Below are 23,060 nucleotides of genomic sequence, written 5' to 3'. Positions count from 1 at the left end.
CAGATATGCTCTACAGAAACGTTCTGAACGGCATTGCCTGTAAGCCGGTGTAGTCAATAAATGGATGCATTAATTTTCCACTTCAAAGTCATGCAAAGTTAATTACTGTTGATCAGTAACTTAAAATCATGACAAATTACATTGAAGCTTGTGATTGTAGCACATTAAAATGTTGAAGCGCCAGGCTTTTTTGCAAGGCATTGTACAAAGGTTCAGCCAACAGTTTTGTTTTCTTATGATGAACTTTTCCCACCATCAGCAGAAGACATAGGTTTTCCATTAATACTTTATCTCCTAAGTGTACTGAGCAAGACAATGCCTAATGATGTTATTTCATTCATAGTTTTCCTTTGACTCTTAACTTTACTGCGTCTCTTTTGTCTGCTTCAGGCACCAGGAGTAATGCGCTTGGCTGCTGATGATAGAAAAGATGAATAGCGCAGCACATATTTCGAGATCATGGCAGGCAAAATGACACGAACGGCTTCATCTGGTAACGAAAGACGCAGGAGAATAATTTGGTCGCTGGCAACTGTGTGATGTTCCTCGTGAGAGACGTTTACATCAGTTTTGTGTTTCTCCACTGAGTTTTAGAGAAAGAAAATAAAATCTGTAAAACGTAGTCAATCCAAAGTTACAGCTCCCTCTACAAAAACGACGTTATGTTTCATTGCAGAAGAGCAATCTGTCATGGTTTGTATTGTAATGGAGCCATATGCAGGCAGAGCAGAAGCAGCATTGGAGCGAAAAAGGATTCAATGGTGGAAGAGTTCAGGATTTTACACTTATAGCACAGCAGGATCAGAACATCACAGAAGGTAAGAGAAGAATCCAGCCAGGCAGCTTAAATACAGAGGAGGTGGAAACCAGGCAGGTCTAATTAGGGAAATGCTGAACAGCTGAGGAGGAGAGGTAGTTGAAGGAGACTAACGAACACAGAGAGCTGAACTTAGGCACAAAACGATCCACAAATCAGTAGAAAAAATATGAAAAAACTCAACACCAATTCATAATATGCAGAGAAAAACAAGACAAGAAAATAAAAAAAACTAAACATATAGGAATTAAACTGTATGAAAACACCGTAACAGCAATAATATACAACTGAAATGAACTGAGTATGGAAAGACCTTGCTGACAATAATACACAGATTTGAAAATTATTTTAGTGGCGTGCAAAATTACATTTTACATTTTTTTAAAATGTGCTTCTTACAAAATCAATGATCCTCCTAAAAACGAAGTGATCAATTGGTATAAAACAAATAAAAAAAAACATTAAATTTATTAGGGTAAACCCTGCAATGTCAACTTAGTTTGTCCACTTTGTGAACAGCTGCTTGCTAAGAACCAATAACTTTGGATAAATCTTCCTAAAATACCAAAATTATGATCTTGTAATATGCAAGACAAAAGGAAAACAAAGATAGACACAAAAAAAGGGTAATTATATCACATAGTAAATCTGCACAGCAGTCTCAAGCAAAAGGCTTTCTCTTCATTAATTCATTCAGTTATTGATAGAAGGGCAGTTCAAGATGAATCAAAAGTGACAATGGAGCAAAATGGTGCCGCAAAGACCCGGCGGCGTGAATAACAATCTAAATCAAATATTAAATTCATTCAAAAGGCGATGACAGTGGCACTGACAGTGTAATCAATCCACATTCTGGTCTGATCAATTGTGGAACAGCTCAAACAAAAGAGGCCAAATGAAGAAAGAAGTCGATTCCTCCACTGCTCTGAACGCCGTCTCTCTCTCCGTCTTTCCCCCCGCCTGTTTATTAATGTTTCCTTCCACTCATTTTTTAACTTTCTGGCCAGTATTTTCCATTTTTGCTCGACCACATGAAACAGTCTGCCGTTTAAGAGCAGTTTGTCTGTGTCTCACAACAAAGGAGAATGTGAATGTTTTATAATTCACTCTGTGATGGATTTCATCCTGTGGATATCAGTCTTTCTTGCCAGTTTAGGCCACATTCCTTGCAAAATGGAATGAAAAGTTCAGAATTTATTCACAAAGTGACGATACTTATAAAATAACAAAGATTTGAGATGACTGTTGATACCATTTCTCTCACATAGATGCTCAGTTTTTTAACATAAGAGCTTGTTTTTCAATAAAAGTATTTTTTATTACACAGGTAAGAAGGCTCCGGTTTGACCCCGTCTCCAATTTTACATCACCGGTAACACAGAGAGTGCTCGCGTTTCATTTTTAATGGCTTTGATGGATTTTTACACAAAACACTGAGTTCTTCCTTAATTGCATAAACATTATCATAATTTTCAATTTTGCTAATGCAAGAAGAGAAATAACCCTTGAGCTCCAAATGCGTTAGTTACCTTAACGTGGGCAGTTCAGGTTGATGAATATATTGCTAAAAGTATTTACAATGTATGAGGTTTTTGGCAGATTTATTTGTATTAAAAAAAAAAAAAAAAAGCTTTGACACCAAAAGCAGGAAAAGCTACAAAGCAAAACATTTGATTTTGTCTCCAACTGAAGCTAAATTTGGATGTAGAACAACAGCCAAAAACAGAGATTAAAAGATGCTCCACTGGTACAGGCCCTCTGCACTCTAACTCCTATTTGTGAAAGGTAGCGTGTATTTATTTATTTAAAGAAAACCAGAATAATTTGTTCAAGGAAAGATTTTGAGTGCTGCGTACAAGTATGGCAATTTCTAGAATCGGTGTGTTGTTTCCATTATTAGTTCCACTTAAGTGTTTTTCAGATTTAAGACAGCTGAAGCTATTAGCAGGCAGGCATTTCTGCACACCCCCGGTTTCACTCTATCACTCTTTGTCCTTGTGGGTGATTAGAATGTACTCTGCTTGTCTGTCTGCCTGCTCATTAATCACACTGCGAATGACTGGGTCCAACACTAAATATACAGTTTGTCCTCATCTGGGGCTCTCAGCACAAAGTGCTTCTGCAGCAGAAACCTTCTGGTGAGAAGTGCGGGTTCGGGAGTCTGCCAGTGCACCAGCGAGAGCAAACATCTGGATGTAATGTGGATGAAATCTTGAGTGCAAACACGAAAAGGAGTGGACCCACTAGATGTAAGACTTCTGTCTGAGGAAACAACAGCGTTCTTCTCATGACAGACGGATCATGCACGAATTTGAATGTGAGCTAAATTTTTATCCTTGCAGTATCCTCATCAATAGTCCAATCTCTCAAATGCATATCAGTCTGACGAGGAGAGAGGAGGCTTCTGGAAGGCTCAAAAGGATTTGAAGTACAAGTCTAGTTTTTGTATCGCTGGCACGTTTCTGCATTTGCACATTTTTAACACCACTTTAGACTCATTTAATTGAATCCCGAATTTTCCATTTTGTAATTTATGCTTTTCCTGTGCGGGCCGATGCCAGTTGGAGGGGTGAGGACAAACACACGCATGATGAAAAACACTTACAGTCTCCTGCTTTGAAGGACGGTGATGATGTAACACACTTTACTTTGTCACCAGAAACATGATCTACTAATGATCCCTGAGTGGGATTATCACTGCTTCAGTTTCAGGTCAAATTTCTTCACCAATTAAAGGAGATGTGACTAATTAAGTCTGAAAAAAACAGTCGGGCTCATAACACTGAAAATTGTTTAGTTTTCTTGTGCTAAAGTAAAAGATTGGAATACAGGGAAGCAATACATTTGATTGGAAATTCATCTCCCTTTGGACAGAGTTAAACCGTTTATACACTTTCATGCTGTTCTGAAAGAAACTATACATAGAGTTAAGCCCCAAACTATTCTGAACCTTGGTAAATTTAAGTTTAAAGCACAGTTCTTCTGACCAATACTAAATTAACAGTGGTAGCATGCTAACAACTGGTCAGCAATGATTAGACTTTGATTGGCTCAGTCAAGTTTTCTTTATTTATCATTTCACAGGGATTTGAATTTGTCATGGGATTTTTTATGGAATGTAGAAAAATAAATAATCATTCTACATTATTTTTAATAAACAGCAAAGATCAAAAGTAAACTGCTGTGAAATTGGACAATCTAGCTTTCAGATTTAATCCCACTCTTAATTGGCATATTTAAAAAAAAAAAAAAGAAAAAGTTTCCTAGCAACTGTGGTAGCGCTAAAAACAATGCGCTAAAAAATTAAGATAGAAATCTTATCAGGTTTTTATTGCTTATCTACTCTTTTCAAATTATTAATTGACTTTGTTTTACAAAACGATATTACAAAACTTGCATCGGACTATTTTTGCTAGCCCTTTGAACAGATCTACGCTAACTGTTTGGCTAGCTACTGGGACAGAGCTATGCTAACTGCAAGGACAAAGCTGCGCTGTCCGGTTTAAGCTAGCATAACTCTGTCATGTCGGACTTGGATTCAATCAGTCTTGGAGCAAACAAAGGTGGCAAAAGATGCAAACATTGACACTGATGTTTCACGGGGAAGAACACCTGCTGTAATGAGAGCAGACGTTTTGCTCTCATGCTCCAGTGGTGCCAACAGCTTATGACAGTTAAACAACAAAAAAGGATACTTGTGATTCAGAAGAGAGCATTCATCAGTCAGCCTCACATGAAATTCAAATAAATTGACAATGTGCCTGATGAACTTAATCACTCAACTGCCAAATCAGATCAAGTCTTCTGGGAGAAGCTGTTTTTTACATGAAGCCGAATGCCAGCTGAAGTGTAATCTCTTGTGACTGGTGGAAATGATTAAAAACCAAGGACACTTTAATGAGGACCTTTTATAATAATCTGCCTTTTTTCTAATTATCATGCTTTAATAGGTGTCTACATTTAAATGCCAGCTCAGGGGCAGGCATTTACCTGCAGCTAAAGCCCACATAAGCCATTACCTCTGGATGAGTCACTGTCAGAGTAAATGAGGTTTCCACATTAATTTAAATCTAAACAAACTAATTTCTTTTTAGACTATTACGTGTTTGATGAGTCACCCACCAGCTGAGGAGGAGAAAACAGTGCGGGGATGTTTAGTTCTCAATGTCTGCTCTAAATCTAAATAAGAACATCAACATCTGGCCCATCAAACACAGATTTATCTCGTGAGATGTATTTTATCCTCTAAAGGACCTCTCCTGGAAAATCTCTCTTAAGGGGAGGAAAAAGAATCTCAGTTTAATAGTGAAATTTTGGGAAAAAGACATTAGCTTGTGTGTCAGTCGAATGCATTAAAAGCATCAGAAATGTGGAAAAAATATATGCTTTACTGCTGCAGATGGTTCTGATGTGGTAAAAAATGTGTTTGCCTAATTTTAAATTGTATTGGAGACATCCTAACTAAACTGAGGAGCACACTGTAAAAATTCAGCCACATCAACGAGTTAAATTATGATGAATTATTAGATATATTGTAATCTGTTGCATTGCATTTTTTTCGATGGTGTAACAAATAAAACAAATAAAATAAAAAAAAACTCAAAATAATAATAAAAAAAATGTCTTTTGTTTGTACTCCAAAATGGACTATAGACGAGAATCTCTTTGGCAGACATGTTTTAATTTAACCAGAATAGCGTCTTTTTTTGCCTTGTTGTAAAAAGACCTAGAAAAAAATGGACGTCTTTGAGGAAACAGAAATTGTTCCAAAGTCTCAAACAAGTCAGTAAAACTTTTTGAATCCGTAGCACCTTTAAATAGATTGGTTGAAAACATAAAACATAAGTGAATAGTTCATTATAAGCTATTTTAAAAATGTTCATATCACAGAAATGTGAATTATCTTCCTAAACGGCTCTGATACAATCTGATTCTGTCGTCATTATGAAAGACAATTTTCTAAAACAGTGTCATTCATAGTCATTGGACTATTTAAATATTTTCCTGTGTTGAACAACAGCAACAATCTTTGCTTATTTTGTTGTTTGATGAGTTAAAGAGCCTCCAGGGTGAATTTCCCCTCCAGGTAATCATCAGTCTCTGGGTGTGTGGAAGTGTTTTTTTTTTGTTTTTTTTTCTGACAGGTTCTGCTGCTCAGGAGGATGTCAGCGGTTCACTTACAGCTCGGGTAGATGGATACGGAGCCTGAGAAGTCAACATGGAAACGCCGCATTTTCTTCAGGAGTCGGCAGAGAAAACAAGCCTCAGAACAGGATATTTGAAGTCACTGCGGCTCCATGTACGTCTCCCAGCGCAGGGTTAAGGTTATAAAAACAGAGCCGCTGAGTTCAAACAGTAAAACGCTTTCGGGCAAGGCTGGAACTACAAAGCATGCTTCGTAACCAAGATATCTTACTTGCCTTTATGCATGTCGGAGTGGTTGTCACCCCGACTCCTACACTCCCCCGTGACATTTCAATTTGAGCCACAATAATTCTTTGGATTGCAACTCACATTTCACACATGATTTCACATTTCCCTCCACATTTCTTGAAGAACACTTGTGTTTGCTTGAACAATTCCCATTAATAGCTCCGCAGATTGTTTTTGCCGTGGATTGGACAGCCATAATGTGTAGGAAGCCACTTCATAAACCAGCTTTACGCTGTTTCACAGGTCATAGAGCTTTGGAGACGTGAGACTTTGCATGGCCTGGAGCAAGGGGATTCGTTGAAAAACGTAGCATTGTACCAGGAGGAGCAACTTTGCACACTCTTAACAGAAATTAAAGATATAAAGTAACATAAGTTACCAGATTCTTTCAAGTCTAACATTATTTTACTACATCTAGCTAATTATGTAGTCAAATGTTTAAACACATCTGACTTAAAGAGGCTTTTTCTCATGGAAAAATCAAAAGAAGTCATCCAAGACATCAGCGGAGGAAATTCAAACCTCCACAAGTCTGGATTAACCACGGATGCAATTTGCAAATGTCTGAAGGTGACAATTTCATCTGTTGAAACAATTGCATGCTACAATAAACAGTGTGAGAATGTCTAACCATCATGATGTTCATTCTGAGTCCCAGAGCGATGTTTTTTGGTGTAAATCGTGTGTGTCGACACCAGAACAAAAGCAAAAGACCGGTGAGAGAACATCCTCTACAGTGAAAAGATTTCTGTACTGTGCTCAGGCTGAGAGGCCGCTCAGCAAGAAAGAAGCCAGGCGAAAGTCTGGAAACACAAAGGAGGCACGTCATGTGGTCTGATGATTGGACAGAGACTCAAGTGTTTGGCCATGATGACTGTTGCAAAAGTTGGAGGAAAAATTTGAAACGTGCAAGCCTGTGATCTTCCTCCCTACTACGGAATATAACATCAGGTTGTGCAGGAGGGGCTGGTGCACTTCACAAAAAAGATTACATCATGAGGAAACAACTTGATGTAAAAATATTAAAACAACATCTCAAGACATCAAGCGCACAACAAAGACACAAAGGTGTCTGTCAAATGGACAATTACCCCAAAGCACGATTAGCTACAAAGTAGCTTAAGGACAATAAGGTTAATATTTCAAAGTGGCATTGGTTATGTGAAGAGGAATGAGCCAAAAGTCCCCCTGTAGAACAGGGATGTCAAATTCTACTCCTTCAGAGCTGATGTCCTGCAAGACCGACACACCTGAATCTGAGGATGGATTTACCTCATCCTACACTCGGGTTCTCCAGAGTTCTGCTAATGAGCTAATTATGTCATTTGGGTGTCTCGATGCCGGCTGTTGAGGATTGGAGTTTGACGCCTTTGTTTTTAGATACCCAGAATGTGTTTTTTTTAAGGGTTTGCAGTTTGTGGAAGCTTTTCTCCCCTCCCCAACCGATTTGTTTGATTTCCAGTTGACTTTTCCATGATATTTAAGGAGTGTCAGGTCTTCATAGCTCCTGGAGAGCCAGGTTAACTTTTAAAGTGACTTACATTGACCTTACACTTCAAAGGTAAAGACTAAAGGTAGGCTGAGAATGACATTTCTGGGTAATATCTGCTGTGTGTGATTTGCGAGCCCTTTGTCTTCCTGTGTGGAGTTAATGGAGATGTCAGTGAGAAGTTAGAGCCTGACCCCGTGTGAAATAACGCATTCTGCGAAGCAAATTTAGCAGATCGTCCTCTGCAAAAAAAGATTTGAAGAGATTCTGACCTTTTCGTCAACGTGACGGCTTGAGTAACCGGTGGTTATCTCTGCCGCCATGTGAGGTAAAGGCTGGTGCTCGATAACCTTTTAAGAAGTGTCACCTTGCTGCTGACCTGGCGGATCTGATGCACAGCGCCAAGAGACGAAAGGCGGCCCTTTTGACACGCCATCATTCCTGATTGGCTCTGACGGCTAAGAGAACATCAAGCCAGTCCAGGATCTCTGTTTGTGACACACTTCCTTTAAAACCCAGCCACTCATTAGAGGAGATTAACACCCCGTAATGCAGTCCCGTTAATGGCTGGTGTTGCACGCCAGCTGTAATAATATGCATCATACTGTAATTACTGACACCATAACAGGGTTTGGCTGTGCATGCATGCGGAAGATTGCACCTTCATTGTTTCCTCGCCACCACTTTTAGACTCTGCGTTTTAATTAAAATGAAATAAATAAATAAGGATAGAAGTGAACGCCGCACCGCGAGGGAAATTGCTTGGAAAGAAAAACAAGAATGCATTTCCTCTGTTCCTCTCTCTAAACACACACAGACACGCAAAAAGAAAACAAGGTTTGACCCGGAGCCATGAAGCTCCCATTATTTCAGCTTGCTCACCCCCGTCAAGGAGCAACTGGCACCAGGACGCGCTCTCGTATTATGGATCTCAAAGGTTTATTCAAGGTCAGCATGTTTATTTCTCAATAAATTACCCTGGACTCCTAATTATTTTTTCCTTGCACATTCCGGCATCAACCAACCCACTACGTGGTACTTCTTCTTGTCATTGGGCTGCTCAAGATAGTACTGAGTTAGCAAACTACGTAAACCTGGCAAGGTCGAACCAGACGTGTTGAAGACAGGAAGACAGGAAGACACTCCGCCACGATTAAACCAGAATGACAGGGATTAGTATGCAGTGCCTTCGTTTTCAGAAATCAAAGCATTCAGATTCATGGGTTATCGCTCGAGGATGAGACGCACAACTCATCCTTTACACTTAACATGAAATATATGAAATTTTGTTGGGATGATGAGCTGATATCCATTTAGCCACCTGTCCTGCAGCACCACCCTGTGGATTAACTGGGCATTACTTTATGTAATAAACAAACACAAAGTAGCACAAAATCTATACGAAAGCAAGAAGTGAGTCCAAGTCCCTCTGCAACAAACATCACTTGACATATTGCACTCAGGCGAGACACAATATTTTAGTTATCAATTATTCTTTTGCTGAATTCAGCTATGCAACCAGCACTAACTGCTAAGAAAAGCAAAAAATAATACTTGAGTAAAAAGCAATAAGAATAAACATTTCAATAAATGAAATATTACGCCTGGTGAGGCTAACGTCACACTCTGCAACGATTTCTCACAAGGTTCCAGCTGGTTGTGGGTCATAATTAGATTTTTAAAAAATGATAAAAACCCGCCACAGTCGACTGTATTTCTTCCATCCACATAAGCTCTTTAAATTCTACTGGAAACAGAGCGATGAGGCCGGTCTCACTGAAGGCATCGTAAACTTTCAGCAATCCATCATCCACGCTGTATTAATCACACACTCTGTGCTGTCAATGTTCTGAATCAGCTTTGCTGAACAGATCCCATCAACACATAATGGCTTTTTTATCACCAGCATTAAAATGTGTATGGGGGCGGGGCGGATTGAGTAAAACAATACAGAAGCATGAAAACACCCCATAATAACATTAAGCTTTAGTTTAAGTTGTGTTTTTAGCTAGTCTTTTAAAACAGCTAATGGCCAGATTCCCATGTAAAATTATTTTCCTTCTTTACAAATTAATTCCCAAGAAACATAAAATATCTTTATTTCAGAAATTAAGCTGATTCTAAGTGGACGTACCAATCGTTCTAAATCTGATGTGCAGCAGAATATTGTGGACAAAATAATCAGATTTAATGACTGACAAAGAGTGATGTACTTCAAGAATCTGCCTCAGTTCATTTCTGATAAATATGGCTGGCAAATAATTCAACCCCAAAAATGCAGAATCCTCTGAAAAGCAGAACCAATAGAAATTGATTTTCAGTACAGGAATATTATTTGATACAAGATTTTGTGAATCACTGCAGATTTACCTCAAGGAGGCCAAGCCAAAAAATGTTTAGTGGAAGGAAAAAGTGCAGCAGAAAAGGGTGTAAATGCAACAGGGATCAACATGGGCAATATGAGGATTGGGAAATACAGAAATATTACACGTCTATGCACTGTACATTTTATGCCCTCGGTATTTTGGTCTCATTTTGTATGAATTACTGCCTCACTATGATGTGGAAGTTCCTTTCACAGATTCTCTGAAGGGTTTCAGGTCCGTTGGCCAATCAGGGAGACACATCATGTAAAAGCAGGTGTTGCCTTCGGCTCTATAGGCAGGTGGAAAGTCCTACTGGAAAATAACATCTTAAACTTTTTGGCAGACGAGAGCTGAAAATCACCCAGCAAATAGTTGAGTTTTTCCATCCGGTGTTAAAATTATACACTGTTGCTCTTAAATAAATTTTGACATGATTTTGAAGTTTTATTAGCTTTTAGTCTTTATCAAAATGACATTTTTAAACATAATGTGTAAAAATGCGACTTGTACAAATAACATTTTTTGAATTCCTGATTCTAATTTAAATTCACTTGTACTGTTTTTTTTTTTTTTAAATTACAAACTCCTTAAAAATCTGTTTACAGTTTTCAAGACACGACGGGGGTCAAGTAAGAGCAAGAAGCCAGTAAATGTGTCACTACTTCAGCAGAACAGTGCAGGTCTGTGTGAAGGTGCTTGGCCCCACACTGCCCCCCTGTGGTGGGGTTCAGCACAAGGCAAACTTAGAAATTACAAAAAAAAACAAAAAAAAAAACAAAGACACATTGTTGGCATTTCTTTAATAAACATTTGCCAAAGGACAAGGGAGCAGGACAAATCATTTTAGTACAAAAGAAAAATTATTTCCTTTTTGAATTCTGGATCAGTTTGCTTCGCTCATCGACATCTCTTTTTTTTTTCTACAGTGCCGAGGATTTCCATGGAACTCCAAGACTTCGTGATGGAAAATCGGATGTGCTGCGGTCGTACAAGTGCTACCCAGACCCTGTCCTTGAATACGCTCCCCGCTCCGGCGCCTCATTCTTCGTCATTGACTTCAAGACGGAAAAGACGACACCCTCGTCACCAGCCATGTTCCACGTGTGCATCCATCTCCTTTCATAGCCAAAATAGTTTCTGCCTACTTTGGTCAGTAGTGCAAAACATTAATACTACTCTGCCTGGGAAAATTACAGAAAGGCTAAAAGGTAGAGATTAAAAATGTTTACCCGACCTGACGCTGTACATTCCAAAAAAACAGAACCAAAAGCAAAAGAAAAAAATTAAAAATAAAGGTAAAAGTTTAATTTAAAAGACAGCAGAATAGATTACAAAAAAATATGAAAACAGTACGAGGGAGAAAAGCTCCTGGTGTTATTCATCTGTCCTTCTGCAACATATTCCAGATTAAGGAAAAAATACAATGCTTTACACAGACTTAAGTTAATAAAACTGAGAGTGCATCTCCAGATCTGATACGGTCTAGAAAAACGGATCCAGAACGCCGCTGCCTTCAGAAAGGCAGCCCTCGTCCTCTGATTGTTGCTGTAGAATTCACGTGGGGAACAAATCCGAGGGGAAGAGGCGGCGCCCCGACTTGGGACGGGGAGCCCCAGGGTTGTCCCGGCGCCGGGATGGGAGGCGGACCCACGTCCTTCCTGGCCAGGGCGTGGTTGTACATGTGGATGGCGGCGGGGTTGGGCTGCCCCTCCACGGCTAACGGACTGTGATTGTACTCGAAGCGGTGGTCCTTGTCCCCGCTGAACAGCAGGCTGCCGGGGCCAGGGGCCGCCGCCGCTGGGGGGAAAGGCTCCGGGTGGGCCGGCGGAAGAACCCCAGCACTGTTCGAGGACACGGCGCCTGGACCGCTGAACACGTCCCTCAGGGCGTGGGGCGGCAGGCCCCCGCCCAGCATGTGGCCCATGTAGCTGTCAGTGAAACCAGCGTGAGTGAAGGGGGGAGGCTGGAGAGGAGGGTGGCTGTAAGCAGACCCCTCTGCAGAGGGAGGAAGAGGAGGGTAGTCCGGCTCCGGGGGCCGACCTCCTTCGTCTCCGCTGGCAGAGGCGATGGGGGGGGCATGACCCAGCTTAGGCTCAGGAGGCGGCTGGCGGTAGTCCAGATCGGCGTGTGGGGGGGGCTCCGGGGGCTCGGGGGGGCGCTGGTCTGGAGGCAGGATGGACATGCCCCCAACCTCAGACACTGAGGAAGAAAAAAATCATGATCAGAAACATCTGATTTATTTATTTTGATTTAAAACTGGCTGATTGTTTACAGAGTTGTGAGGAACTGGAAAGTTGAGAGAAAGGAAAAACTGAGCTGCCCTCTACCAAGAGAGTTCAGAAGGTGGCTATTAAAGCCACCTGGACTCCCTCAACACTTCCACTGAGTCACAGCATCAATTCCTTCATGCCCAAAGGACTGATGAAGGAATTCATGCAGAAGGCCCAGACTAACTACTGAATTATAACTGAATAGTACACAGACGAAGTGGCATTTCTGTATTGTGCATGACAAACATTTAATCTACAGGAACAAGAGCAAAAAACAAAAAGCTTCTATAAGTCATGTCAGGACACAGTGACAGTTTTATCAAATTTATAAGAATATTTTTATATTTAAGTTACATGGTGCAGCTTTAATGCCTAGTTTGTCATCTATAATGTCTGTCTCTGGCTGCTGGACTCTTTCTGGTTCTGGCTTTAATGGAGTGCTGCTCTCTCACCTGGAGAAACGGGGCTGGGTTCTGGAGGCGGCTTGACCTCTGGAGGTGGAAGCGCTGGAGGCGGGGCTGCGGCGCTGCTGCTCTCCGCTCCTTCCCCGCCGTCGGCCGCTTCCTGCCTCTGAGCCTGCTGAGCCTGCAGCAGCTGGGCCAGCAGCATGGTCATGGCCGTGTGGGTGGCGGCCGCGGCTTCGCCCTCAGGAATAACCGGCGGAGCGGACATGGGGGGCGAAGGAGGCTTGGGCATAGGGGGGGTACGCGGGACTCCGGCTGGGGCGGGAGGCTGGGGGGGTTTGGCTGGAGTGGGTTGGGGCGCGGGTTCTGACGGGTCAGAGGGAGCTAAGGCTTTAGTGAGCTGCTGAAGTGCCTCCTGGTTGACCTTTGTGCTCAAGGACTGGACGAACTGGGCGGGGTTGATTGCACTTTTGGGCTGGCCAAATATGTTCAAGAGGACGGCCAGCTGCTCCTGGGTGAACTGGGAGTTTGGACCCTTTGGTTCTGTGACGAGACACAAAAGAGCATCAAGTGGTATTCTGACAGAAAACACATTTAGGAAAGTAGGATGTCCAGGAAAAACCTGCAGATCAAAAGAATTCATATATCATCATTTTAAAATCACTTTGATTCCATTATTTTAAGTTCCATCCATCAACTACAATGGAGTATTACAGCCAGGGTAAGAAAAAATATTAATTACGAGGAAAAAGGAAAACGTCTGACATCTGGTTGAACTGGATTTTATGTATTTGGGGGCATTAGAGTAAAGTGAATCAAATTCCAGATTTCCATTTGTAAAGCTGTTGAAAACTGTATGATTATACTTCATCACATAATGCACTGTGTTGTTAGACTATAAAATCCCAGTAAAAAACACTGAAGCCTATGGTTGGAACATGTAGAGCATGAAAATGAGGCTGAATTTTCTGGAGCCTGGGTTTTATGGGTGACCATCAGGCAAATTACAGAACAGCAAACGCAGTTAAACTGACCCAGAAGTGCAGAAGCAGCTGCATTCTGCGCCTTGACGCCCCCCGGAGCGGTGAAGCCCTGCGGCGTGTTGCTGCGGCTATCATCGAGGCCCAGCTCCTTGCGGGGGGCCTTGGGAGCCACCAGTTCCTCTGGCATCTGCTTCTGCCGGCGACGCTTCTTACTCCACAGCTCGTGACAGTCCTGCCAAAGGGGAAGGCTGCAGAGACAGGAAAGCGTCAACGATCCGATGATGCTAAAAACAATCGGCGCGTGGGAGCGACGAGGACGGCGAGGCGTACTCTGGAGGAGGCATCTTGTCCGGATCCACGTCTTTGAGGAACTCGCTGCCCAGGGCTTGTTCAGCTGTGCAGCGCTTGCTGGGGTCCAGGTTCAGCATGTGGTCAAAGAGATCCAGGGCGGACGGGGGGATGCTGAGCGGCAAAAACAGAACAGCTGGAGAGCAGCTCCCAGGAATATGCAACGATGCTTCAGGTTAAACTTACAAAGCAAACTCCTCCCTCAGGCGTCTCCGGTACTGCTTCTTTGGCTTCATGGTGTTGAAAAAAGGAAGCTTTATGACATCTGGCCAAGCAGCAGGACAGGGGCTGCCGCAGATCCGGCTACAAGAGCGACATTTATTCATTTATTTATTGTAGCAAAAATGCAGTGACATGGAAATGTAACTGACAATAAAGTACAGGTAAACTCTGTCCTTTTCCTTTCTCCATCATGAAGAAACAAAAACACAAAACTCACCACCTATAATCACTGAATTTAACTGAAATAAGTCATACTGTAACTTTTGTTATTCTCTTTATAAAGTCCTGGTAGAAACTAGCACCCTCGCTGCTGTGTGACGCCCATGTTCTTCTTCTGCTCACGCTGGACTCTTTGGAGGTCTAAACTGTTCAGACAGAAGTCTGAATGCGTCATTCAGCAGAATTAATAGTTTTCATTTAACTATTAATTTACCAGGAAGTCCCTCAAGATGGAATCTCTTTCTCGAGGGAAACTTGGCCAAGAGAAGAGGTACACCGATGTATGGTATTCAAAACCATAAATAAAAAGGTACAAATTAAACATAAGTACACACAAAATAAAAAAACTACCAAAAATAGAACATGGAATTAAGACTTCTTAAAATGATTTGAAAGAGAACAGCGTTAACACTTGGTTAGAAAATTTTAAGAAGGGTTTCCTGGAAACGCAGCCTGAAGCTTGCAGGGCAGTGCTGCTGCAGTTGGAACTAAGAAGAGCTAAACTCATGAGGCCATTTCTAAGTAATTTTAAGTCCATCGTTCAACAATAAGGAAGGGAAACAGAGAAGCGCCTGCAAAATCACAACTTGTGTTTCATACTTCTGCAATAATTACTAACGTGTTAATAAAAGCACCATGCTTGGAGAAAACAGCTGACTGTAGATATTGGCTTCCATCGTGACGTTAAGATGGTTTCCACTGTGTGTATTAATGCATATTAAGATACAGTTAGTGAAACGACCATTTCATGAATACAAGTTGACTTACCTGATGAGTTCTAACTGTGCAAGCTCCTGGTTAGCTTGAAAGATTGGTTTCTTTGTGAAGAGTTCACCCAGAATGCATCTGTAATAAACAGAAGAGCTCATCAAACATGAACATATAAACATGCAAGTTATAAGAAACGTGTTGAGTAAAAAAGGACGATCACCTACCCACAGCTCCACACGTCAATAGCCGGAGTGTACCGCTCTTCCCCCAACAGCAGCTCGGGGGGGCGGTACCACAGTGTGATCACTTTATTGGTGTATGGCCGACTGGAGAAGCAGGTGTGTTCATTACTGACATCATCAAGCTAAAAAGCTGGACTAATAAAGTTAGACTCAAAATCAAAACGCTTGTGCCAAGAACACAAGACTCACCTCTCTTCAGAGTTGTAGAGTCGAGCGAGTCCGAAGTCTGCCAGCTTGATTTGACCTCTGATTAAAGTGAGGAAAACATCGATTAATGACTGTTGGGGGGAAAACCTTCACTAAACAGAGGCTTGTTCTTTCTCTGTCTCACTTGTTATTGAGGAGTATGTTGGAGCACTTTATGTCTCTGTGAAGAAAGTTCTTCTTGTGGCAGTAATCCAGGCCCTCCAGCAGCTGCCGCATGAAGGACTTTATGTGGTTCTCGTTGAAATGGACCAGACCGGACTCCAGAAGACCCATCAGGTCGTGGTCCATGTACTCGAACACGAGGTAAAAAGCGCCTGGGACGAGAACAAAGCTTCAGTCAGCACAGAGTCCGTAAACAGCCAGTAACATGAGTGAAAGGAGAAACGTTGTTACCTTTATCATTCTTGAAGTCCAGAGCGTCCTCCTTGTCAGTGACAATCTCCTTCATGTTTATGATGCTCTTGTGATTGAGCTGTCGCAGAATTTTAATCTCTCTAATGGCTGTGATTGGGAAGCCCTCTTTTTCATTGTCCAGTCGAACTTTCTTCAAAGCCACCATCTCACCTGGAGGACAGAAGTCAAAAGAAGCGGCTGTGTTTGACAGGGTTACTTGGTGGCTAAAAACTTCCTGGTTCCCTAACAATCATGTCATTACAAACTTTAACTTTCCAGAGTTTTTTATCATTTTTAAAGTCTGGACGGTCAAATGGACAAGCGGTTGGACGGGCGGATAGACAAATGGTTGAAATGGCAAACAGATGGCCTGAACTTTTAAGTCCAGACTAGAAAATACTCCAGACTTTTCCAGACTGTGCTGGAAAGTTGATCCTTCCAGATTAAAACATTTGTGTTGATGTGAAATCTCACCAGTGTCTTTGTCTTTAGCCTTGTACACTTGACCGTAGGTCCCTTCTCCCGTTATTCCAATGATCTCAAACTTGTCCACACAGCGTTTTCCCCAATACATCTCTGTTTCTTTAATCTCACCGTGTCTTGGGCCACAGATTCTATGGGGAACCACAGAAAAACATTTATAAAACATTAAGAATAAACACACACATATTGTAGAATACAGTAAAAAAGACTGTCATGAACTGTTTGAGCACACCTTGGTCTTCGACGAAGCGTTTGGGACTTTTTGTCCTCAAGTGGGCTGTGTGGGGAAGACGTGCCGCCAGGAAGCTCGGGGGGAAGAGGTAAGTCGGTCAGGAGCTGACGGGACTTCTTCTCCAATTTCTTCTTTGTTGAGGCGTCCTTTAAGCTGAAGATAAAGTCAGGAAGTGCTTGAGCAAATCTGAGTGACGTCATAAAAACCTAAAGTACTCAGACAGCATAAAGTAAACCCAAACCTTTCTCCTTTATCAAAGTTCTCAACGACAGGGGGCAACGGTAGCGCTGGCAGTGTGGAAATAATCGGAGCGGTGGATCGCTCCTTGTCTTTACTCGGTCCAGATGTTGCCACTTTCCTTTTGTCCCGGTGTATCGAATCATCTCTGCCCTTCCCGTCTCTGTCCTTACTGGTCTGGCGTTCTGTGGTCTTCTTGGACAACTTGTCTGCAGGGGACTGCGGCTGGCTGGACTGCGGAGTTCTGGGTCCCTTCTCTGGTGGAGGTGGAGAGGGAGGACGTCCCTTCCTGGAGGTGTGGTTAGACTTGGGGCTCGGCTGAGGAGCCGAGGAGGAACCTTTGGTCGGAGTAGATGTGTTGCTCGAGTTCTTGGCCTTGGCGGCAGCCTCTGCTGCTTTCGCCTTTTTCTGCTTGCTGAGCTCGGCGGCGAGGCTGCTTTTGAACGTGAGCGTGCTCGGCGAGAGGCTGGAGTGGCGACTGCGGGAACGAGAGTGCCGGTGGCGGCTGTGAGAGCGTGAATGCCTTGAGGTTGAATATGGACTTCTGCTACGTGACTTAGCAGGTCGTCTGGAAAAGTAACAAAAAATATATTTAGACCTAAACGAATTCAAATGGACTTTCTTCTGAATTTGTCTAAACTTGGATGCTTATCATTTCACCCATTTACTGTGCTTTTATTGTTCTTTCACACCCATGTGTTGGTACAAAAACCAGCTATGCCACAGACTGTTTCGCACCGCTCACGCTTCCCTTCGTAAACATTTAAGTGCCAGAGCCAGGAAATGCAGCAGAAGCACCTCATTAAAACGAGAAACATCCTTGTTTAAGCAAAGTAAAAAATCTAGTTATGATGAGTTTTATATCTTATTAAATCCAAAATAGGTTTTCCTTTCAACAAGAAAGGTCGTAACAGTAAAACAGCAACACTTTGTGGGATGTTTGGGTGTTGTCTTGAAGAACCCAATGTTTTAGGAAGCCATATTCTGTCAGGTGAATGTATTTTCTGTTGTTAAAATTAAACACTTTCTCGTTTAAAATAGCTTTCTGTCTCTTTATAACAAGAATGTTTTTTGGTTTCAACAAGATCCCGCTCCTGAGTTCAGTTCGTAGCTCTGGCAGTTAAACACCTCCGTGCCTTCGAACCCACCTTGAGGACATTCTGGTCCTGATTTGAAAACCTAAAGTAACTTTCCGTTACCTACTAGGTCTACGGTGAGGCAATATGGTAGGAGGATGCTCAGCTTTGATTTAAGATAGTCAAAAATTGGCCTAAACAAGGATTAAAACACAATTTGTAATTATGTGCATTTAGAGCCTTTTTATGATTACAAAGTACCCTATTACCAAAAGTAATAAAATGGTGCACTATATTTAAGTGCATGGGTACAAAATGGAGGTTTGTTGGAACAAAATGTTAATGTGTCTGAAAACAAACTGGCTAAAGGTTGAATTGACCCGATTTAAATCTGAATGACTTATAATTTGACAATTGTCACATAAACACACAGAACCTGCTCAGGAAAAGTATTCTAATCTTCCCCACATGTCTGTAAAAACAAACGGCGTCTAACAATAATTTTTCCTTTCAAATTCTAAAAGTGAGTCAAAAACAACAGAGACAGGTAATGCTGTACAGGATGATGCATATTATTGTTGAAAGCAATGTTAATATTTTAATGACTATGCTAACATAGATAAAAATGGACAAACAAAACAGCATACAGATAATAGGAACTTTCATTTGTATTCTTCACTAGTACAAATAGACTTGTTAAGGTCAGTATTAGCTGTCTTCCTTATGCTTTCCATCTCTTTCCTCCACCCCCATAAAAACAATTGCAGAATATTTATAAAATGACAGCATTCTGAAACAGACTAAAGTAAAAAATATTAGTGGCTTCACAATATCACAAAAAATCTCCAAACCACCAAATGTATCATTCTTAAAAGCCAGCTCACTGGCAGTTTGCAGCAATAAGTGTGGGATGGGCAGCAAGATGTGGTAACCAGCCTGTGTCTAGCTGGATTCTAATAAATTGTAATCCTAGATAAGCTACACTTTAGGAGCTCACCTGACATCTGGACTTGGACTCATGGACTTCCTGTAGGGGCTTCGGGATCTTCTGCGATTTCCATTGGGACTTGAGATGAACTCTCCTTGTTCGTATGGGCTATGCCTGCCAAAACTGGGCGACCTGCGCCAGTTAACTGGACTGGATGGAGATCGCTTCCTCTTGTTGCTGGAGTACGAACTAGGTGACTTTGATACACCATATGCTCCGTACACGTCTAAGTCCCGACTATAATAAGTGGAGCTGGGTGAGGGTCTTTTACTTATGAAAGTTGGACTTCTTCTAGATATTACCTGGTTGAACCCACCGGGAGACTGGTAGTTGTATGAGTAAGATGGTCCATAGGGACTGTCTGCTTTAAAACCAGGACTTCTCCTGTATGCCCTGAGGTCATCCCGATCATCTCTGTAAGCCTGTGGAGCTTCTCTGTATGCAGACGGAGGCTCTTTGTCAGACCTCGTTTTACTTTTGTGCCTTTTTGAATCTTTTTTGTCTGCGGATTGGGAGGTCAGAGATGTGGAAGTCCTTTTGCCATTCCTGTCACCGCTCTTTGCAGCGTCCCTGTGATTTTTAGAGCCACTCAGGCTACCCCCACTCCTGACTTTTGAGGGGTCTCTCTCACGGCTGCGACGGACTTTCTTTCTACTTATCTCTTTCCCTTGCTTGTTCTTCACGGATGGTCCTCTTGTTATGCTGTCCTTACTAAGGCACACCGCCTCCCGGCCCTCCAGTTGACTTCTTACCGGGGATGCTGGTCCGTTAAACTCCCCCAAGTCAACATCGCTAAGTCGATCCACTGCCAGCCCGTCAGGGTGAGGGTAAAGTTTAGGAGAGGGGCTTCCAGAGAACCGCTCCGACTGGGAGCTAACATCGTCATATTCCACTAGCGTCCGAAGTTCGAGCTCCTTATCAAAAGCCCCCTTTCGATTATTTTCTGCTTTTTCTGTCGCACCGATGGGCCACAGCTTTCTGTTCTTCCCCTGCCTGCGTTTCTTCCTTCGGGCAGCCGACGAGCGCCTCTTCTCCCGGTGCCGCTCTCGCTGTGTCCCATCGCTCCCCGGCTTACTCCGCCTGTCCTGTCTGTTAGCATGTCGCTGTTCAGAGGGGCTCCGTCCGCGACCCTCGCGAAGCACCTCTGAATTGGGCATTTATCTTTCAAATAAGTCACAGCTACCACAAAGTCCAGAATAACAGCACAGAATGTTCTTTCAAAACTATGTCCCCCTATGTGCTGCTAAACAAAACATTGGGCTAGCGGTGTAACAGGCTACTTAGCTGACGTCTCTCAATTAGGCAGCCTGTCGGCTAGCAGGATCAAAAGCTTAACGTTTCCATTGCCAAACCAGCACAACAAAGAGCCCAGACCGAGTGCGTTCCTACAAATGATGACACTTGGTGGCAAAACAAAATCCGCCACACTCAAATAATATTATGTTGCAGAGTCATAAAACCAGTCGGTACTCAACCATTGTACTCCAGAATGGCTGTCTCCCAGATTTGATAGCCAAAGCTAATCGCTTAAAAGAGCTAGCTCAAGCTAGCTAACTGTTCTGGTCCACAATCGCATTCCATTGAATCGCCGACAGAGGCCCAAAATTACTCCAGTTATTAAAAAACGCGTTCTTCTTTACCACTACAGTCCACGCGATGCTTTAAATCCATCCACCAGACAGTGTTACATTGCAAAAATTAAAAATCGTCCCCTTAGAAACTTCTTCTCGTCTTCCAACACACTCCAGTGTGCAACAAGGAAGTAGATAGCCCGCTAGCAGCTTAGCTCCACTAGCTCTCCTTTCTCCTTGCGTGGAGTTCAAGGCAAATCAGTCGGGAAAACAAAGCCATTCAAAACACGCTGTTCTTTAAACAAATCCAGCCGGACTGATGATGCATCTCCTCACAACATCATCCAAATACAGCAGCCACCCTGACACAGAAAGCTGCTCAGAAACACTTTGGATTCATCTCAAGATATAATAAGTTTGTGCGTAACGTGGCTAACGGTTCAGATCGTCGAGGGCCGTGCAGCGTTCGAACTACAGGCCTCGTGCGTCGACGTACACCAATAGAGTCCGCGTGCGTAATCCAGACAAGAGCTGACGTCAACGCGAAGGGAAACCCTTGCCTTCAAAATAGAACAGTTAATAATAAAACACCTAAACGACTTTCAGAATGATTACAAATTATTAAATCACGTTTTTGCTGACAGATTATAATAGGTGTAACACAAATTATTTTTAAAACTTGTCCAGGCTTCCTCTAAGATTGCAACTACATCTAAATTATTAAGAATATCAATGCTAGTAAAATTATCTCACCAATTCACTTCAGAAAGTAAGATGTACTGTATATAATTACATAGTTTATTTGCCAAGGGTGATATTTTCTAAACCTTTACTTCTGATAATTTTAGTAATTCTGTCATTAAAATTATTAATCCAAAACTCAGTTTGTTCCAGGTTTTGAGGTTTTCATGTAATAATCATGTAATAATGTAATAATTCTCAGAGTAACTCAATTTTGGGCCATCATTATCTGTAAACCATAGTCATCACAGCTGGTTGACTGGGGCCATATAATTATGTTTACTTTGAGTAGATTATGAATAGACTACAGAAAATTGCTTAATCAATTGTTAAAGCAGTTACAAAATAACCTGAGAACACTTTCTAGTGTGAAAAATCCTGCGGAGAATTCATACCTGTTTATTCCACAAATAATGTAGCATTTATCTTACACAATAAGACAAACAAATCAGGTAACAGGAAAATATAGAGGTGAAATAACCTCCTCATTAGCTCATTTTTTCTTTTTTTTCTTGTTGAAATCCTTGCTACTCATTTAGCATTTAGTCAACTGTCAGCCTCTCACAACTTCACTTAGCAATATTTGTCCAATTCACCTTGCGTACATTCTCATCATATCAGTTTGTAACATTTTCTATCAGATTTAGTTCTGGATTCCACCTAAACCATTCCAAAACTTTGCTTGTCCTCTTACAAAGTAATTAATTAGTGGATTTGGACGCATGTTTGGACTAACTGTGATGCTAACAAAATTCCTTTTCATCCTTAACTTTCTGAACTGACATTTAGAATTTGAAAACTTCCTCCAGCTTGACAAAAACCTGTTGCATGTACGGAAAGTAATCCCAGAGCATAATGGTGTTTTTATGTGTCGTTTGGTCCCGTTTTCATGTCAAACTTACCTTCATAATTATGGACTAAAATGTAATGTTCAGTTCCATCAGACCATAATATAGAGCCAGGATTTTAGCAGATTTTAGCCATATCTACAACATAATTCAACTATATTGAAATTACAGAAGATATTTACCCCAGGTAGGAATGCACAATATATCATTTAACATCGATATTGGCTGATGATAATTAATTTTTAACATATCGGTATTGTCTGAATAAGATAAAAACGATATTAATCACTGATACAAATTTGCCATCTTGTTGCTGTTTTTGTATTCGTTTCCATGCGAAGAACATTTGGTGCTTTTTGGGTCACATAACAGTGATAATGGTCCAAGACTGTCGGGTGTTTATCTGAGGCAGCAGAGCAATGTCAGCATTGTGGTAATTTTTTTCATTGTTGAAAGGGAAGTGAAATATATATATAACATATGTGGGTAATATGTGAATATCTATAATGCTTCATCTCCAATCCCATGCAAAGCTCAACCAGCATTTGTTGGAAATGTGGCCTCCTTGTAGCCTCTAAAACTAATACCAGCCTTGTCTTATCTTTAATTTCTGAGATATTTCCAATGTTCTCCATTTTAATTATCAAAATTAATTTGAAAGAGGAGTGCGACACTTTTTAGAGCCACTATAACTATTTTTCTAACCCTCCCCCATGCTTGCTGCAGGTAGGTCACTGGATCAAAGAGAAACTTTGATCTAATATCATAGTTTCCTTAAAT

The 23,060-nt window shown here is 41.7% G+C and overlaps 1 protein-coding gene across 1 annotated transcript; it reads right to left on the bottom strand.

Annotated features, from left to right (window-relative positions):
- Positions 1 to 10,888: 10,888 nt before the first annotated feature.
- On the bottom strand, positions 10,889 to 21,187 carry cdk13 (cyclin dependent kinase 13). Its single transcript, XM_015017577.1, has 14 exons — positions 19,130 to 21,187; positions 17,061 to 17,624; positions 16,820 to 16,972; positions 16,579 to 16,718; positions 16,105 to 16,275; positions 15,836 to 16,025; positions 15,694 to 15,750; positions 15,487 to 15,588; positions 15,320 to 15,397; positions 14,297 to 14,413; positions 14,093 to 14,224; positions 13,814 to 14,010; positions 12,828 to 13,322; positions 10,889 to 12,304 (listed from the first exon to the last, which is right to left on the bottom strand). The coding sequence occupies exons 1-14, from the start codon at positions 20,275 to 20,277 to the stop codon at positions 11,619 to 11,621; spliced, it is 4,230 nt and encodes a 1,409-aa protein (XP_014873063.1). The 5' UTR covers positions 20,278 to 21,187; the 3' UTR covers positions 10,889 to 11,618.
- Between the last annotated feature and the right edge of the window lie 1,873 nt (positions 21,188 to 23,060).

Source organism: Poecilia latipinna, unplaced genomic scaffold (assembly GCF_001443285.1).
Source record: "Poecilia latipinna isolate Pla-1442-1.1 unplaced genomic scaffold, P_latipinna-1.0 Scaffold2163, whole genome shotgun sequence".
In the NCBI taxonomy this organism is placed as follows: Eukaryota; Metazoa; Chordata; class Actinopteri; order Cyprinodontiformes; family Poeciliidae; genus Poecilia; species Poecilia latipinna.
This window is presented reverse-complemented; position numbering and strand designations above follow the sequence as displayed.

Coding starts and splice junctions, on each gene's coding strand:
- cdk13 (XM_015017577.1), bottom strand. CDS start 20,277: ATGCCCAATTCAGAGGTGCTTCGCGAGGGTCGCGGACGGAGCCCCTCT. Junction 16,276..16,578: donor GGCTAAAGACAAAGACACTG/GTGAGATTTCAC, acceptor TCTGTCCTCCAG/GTGAGATGGTGGCTTTGAAG. Junction 15,589..15,693: donor CTCTACAACTCTGAAGAGAG/GTGAGTCTTGTG, acceptor CTGCTTCTCCAG/TCGGCCATACACCAATAAAG.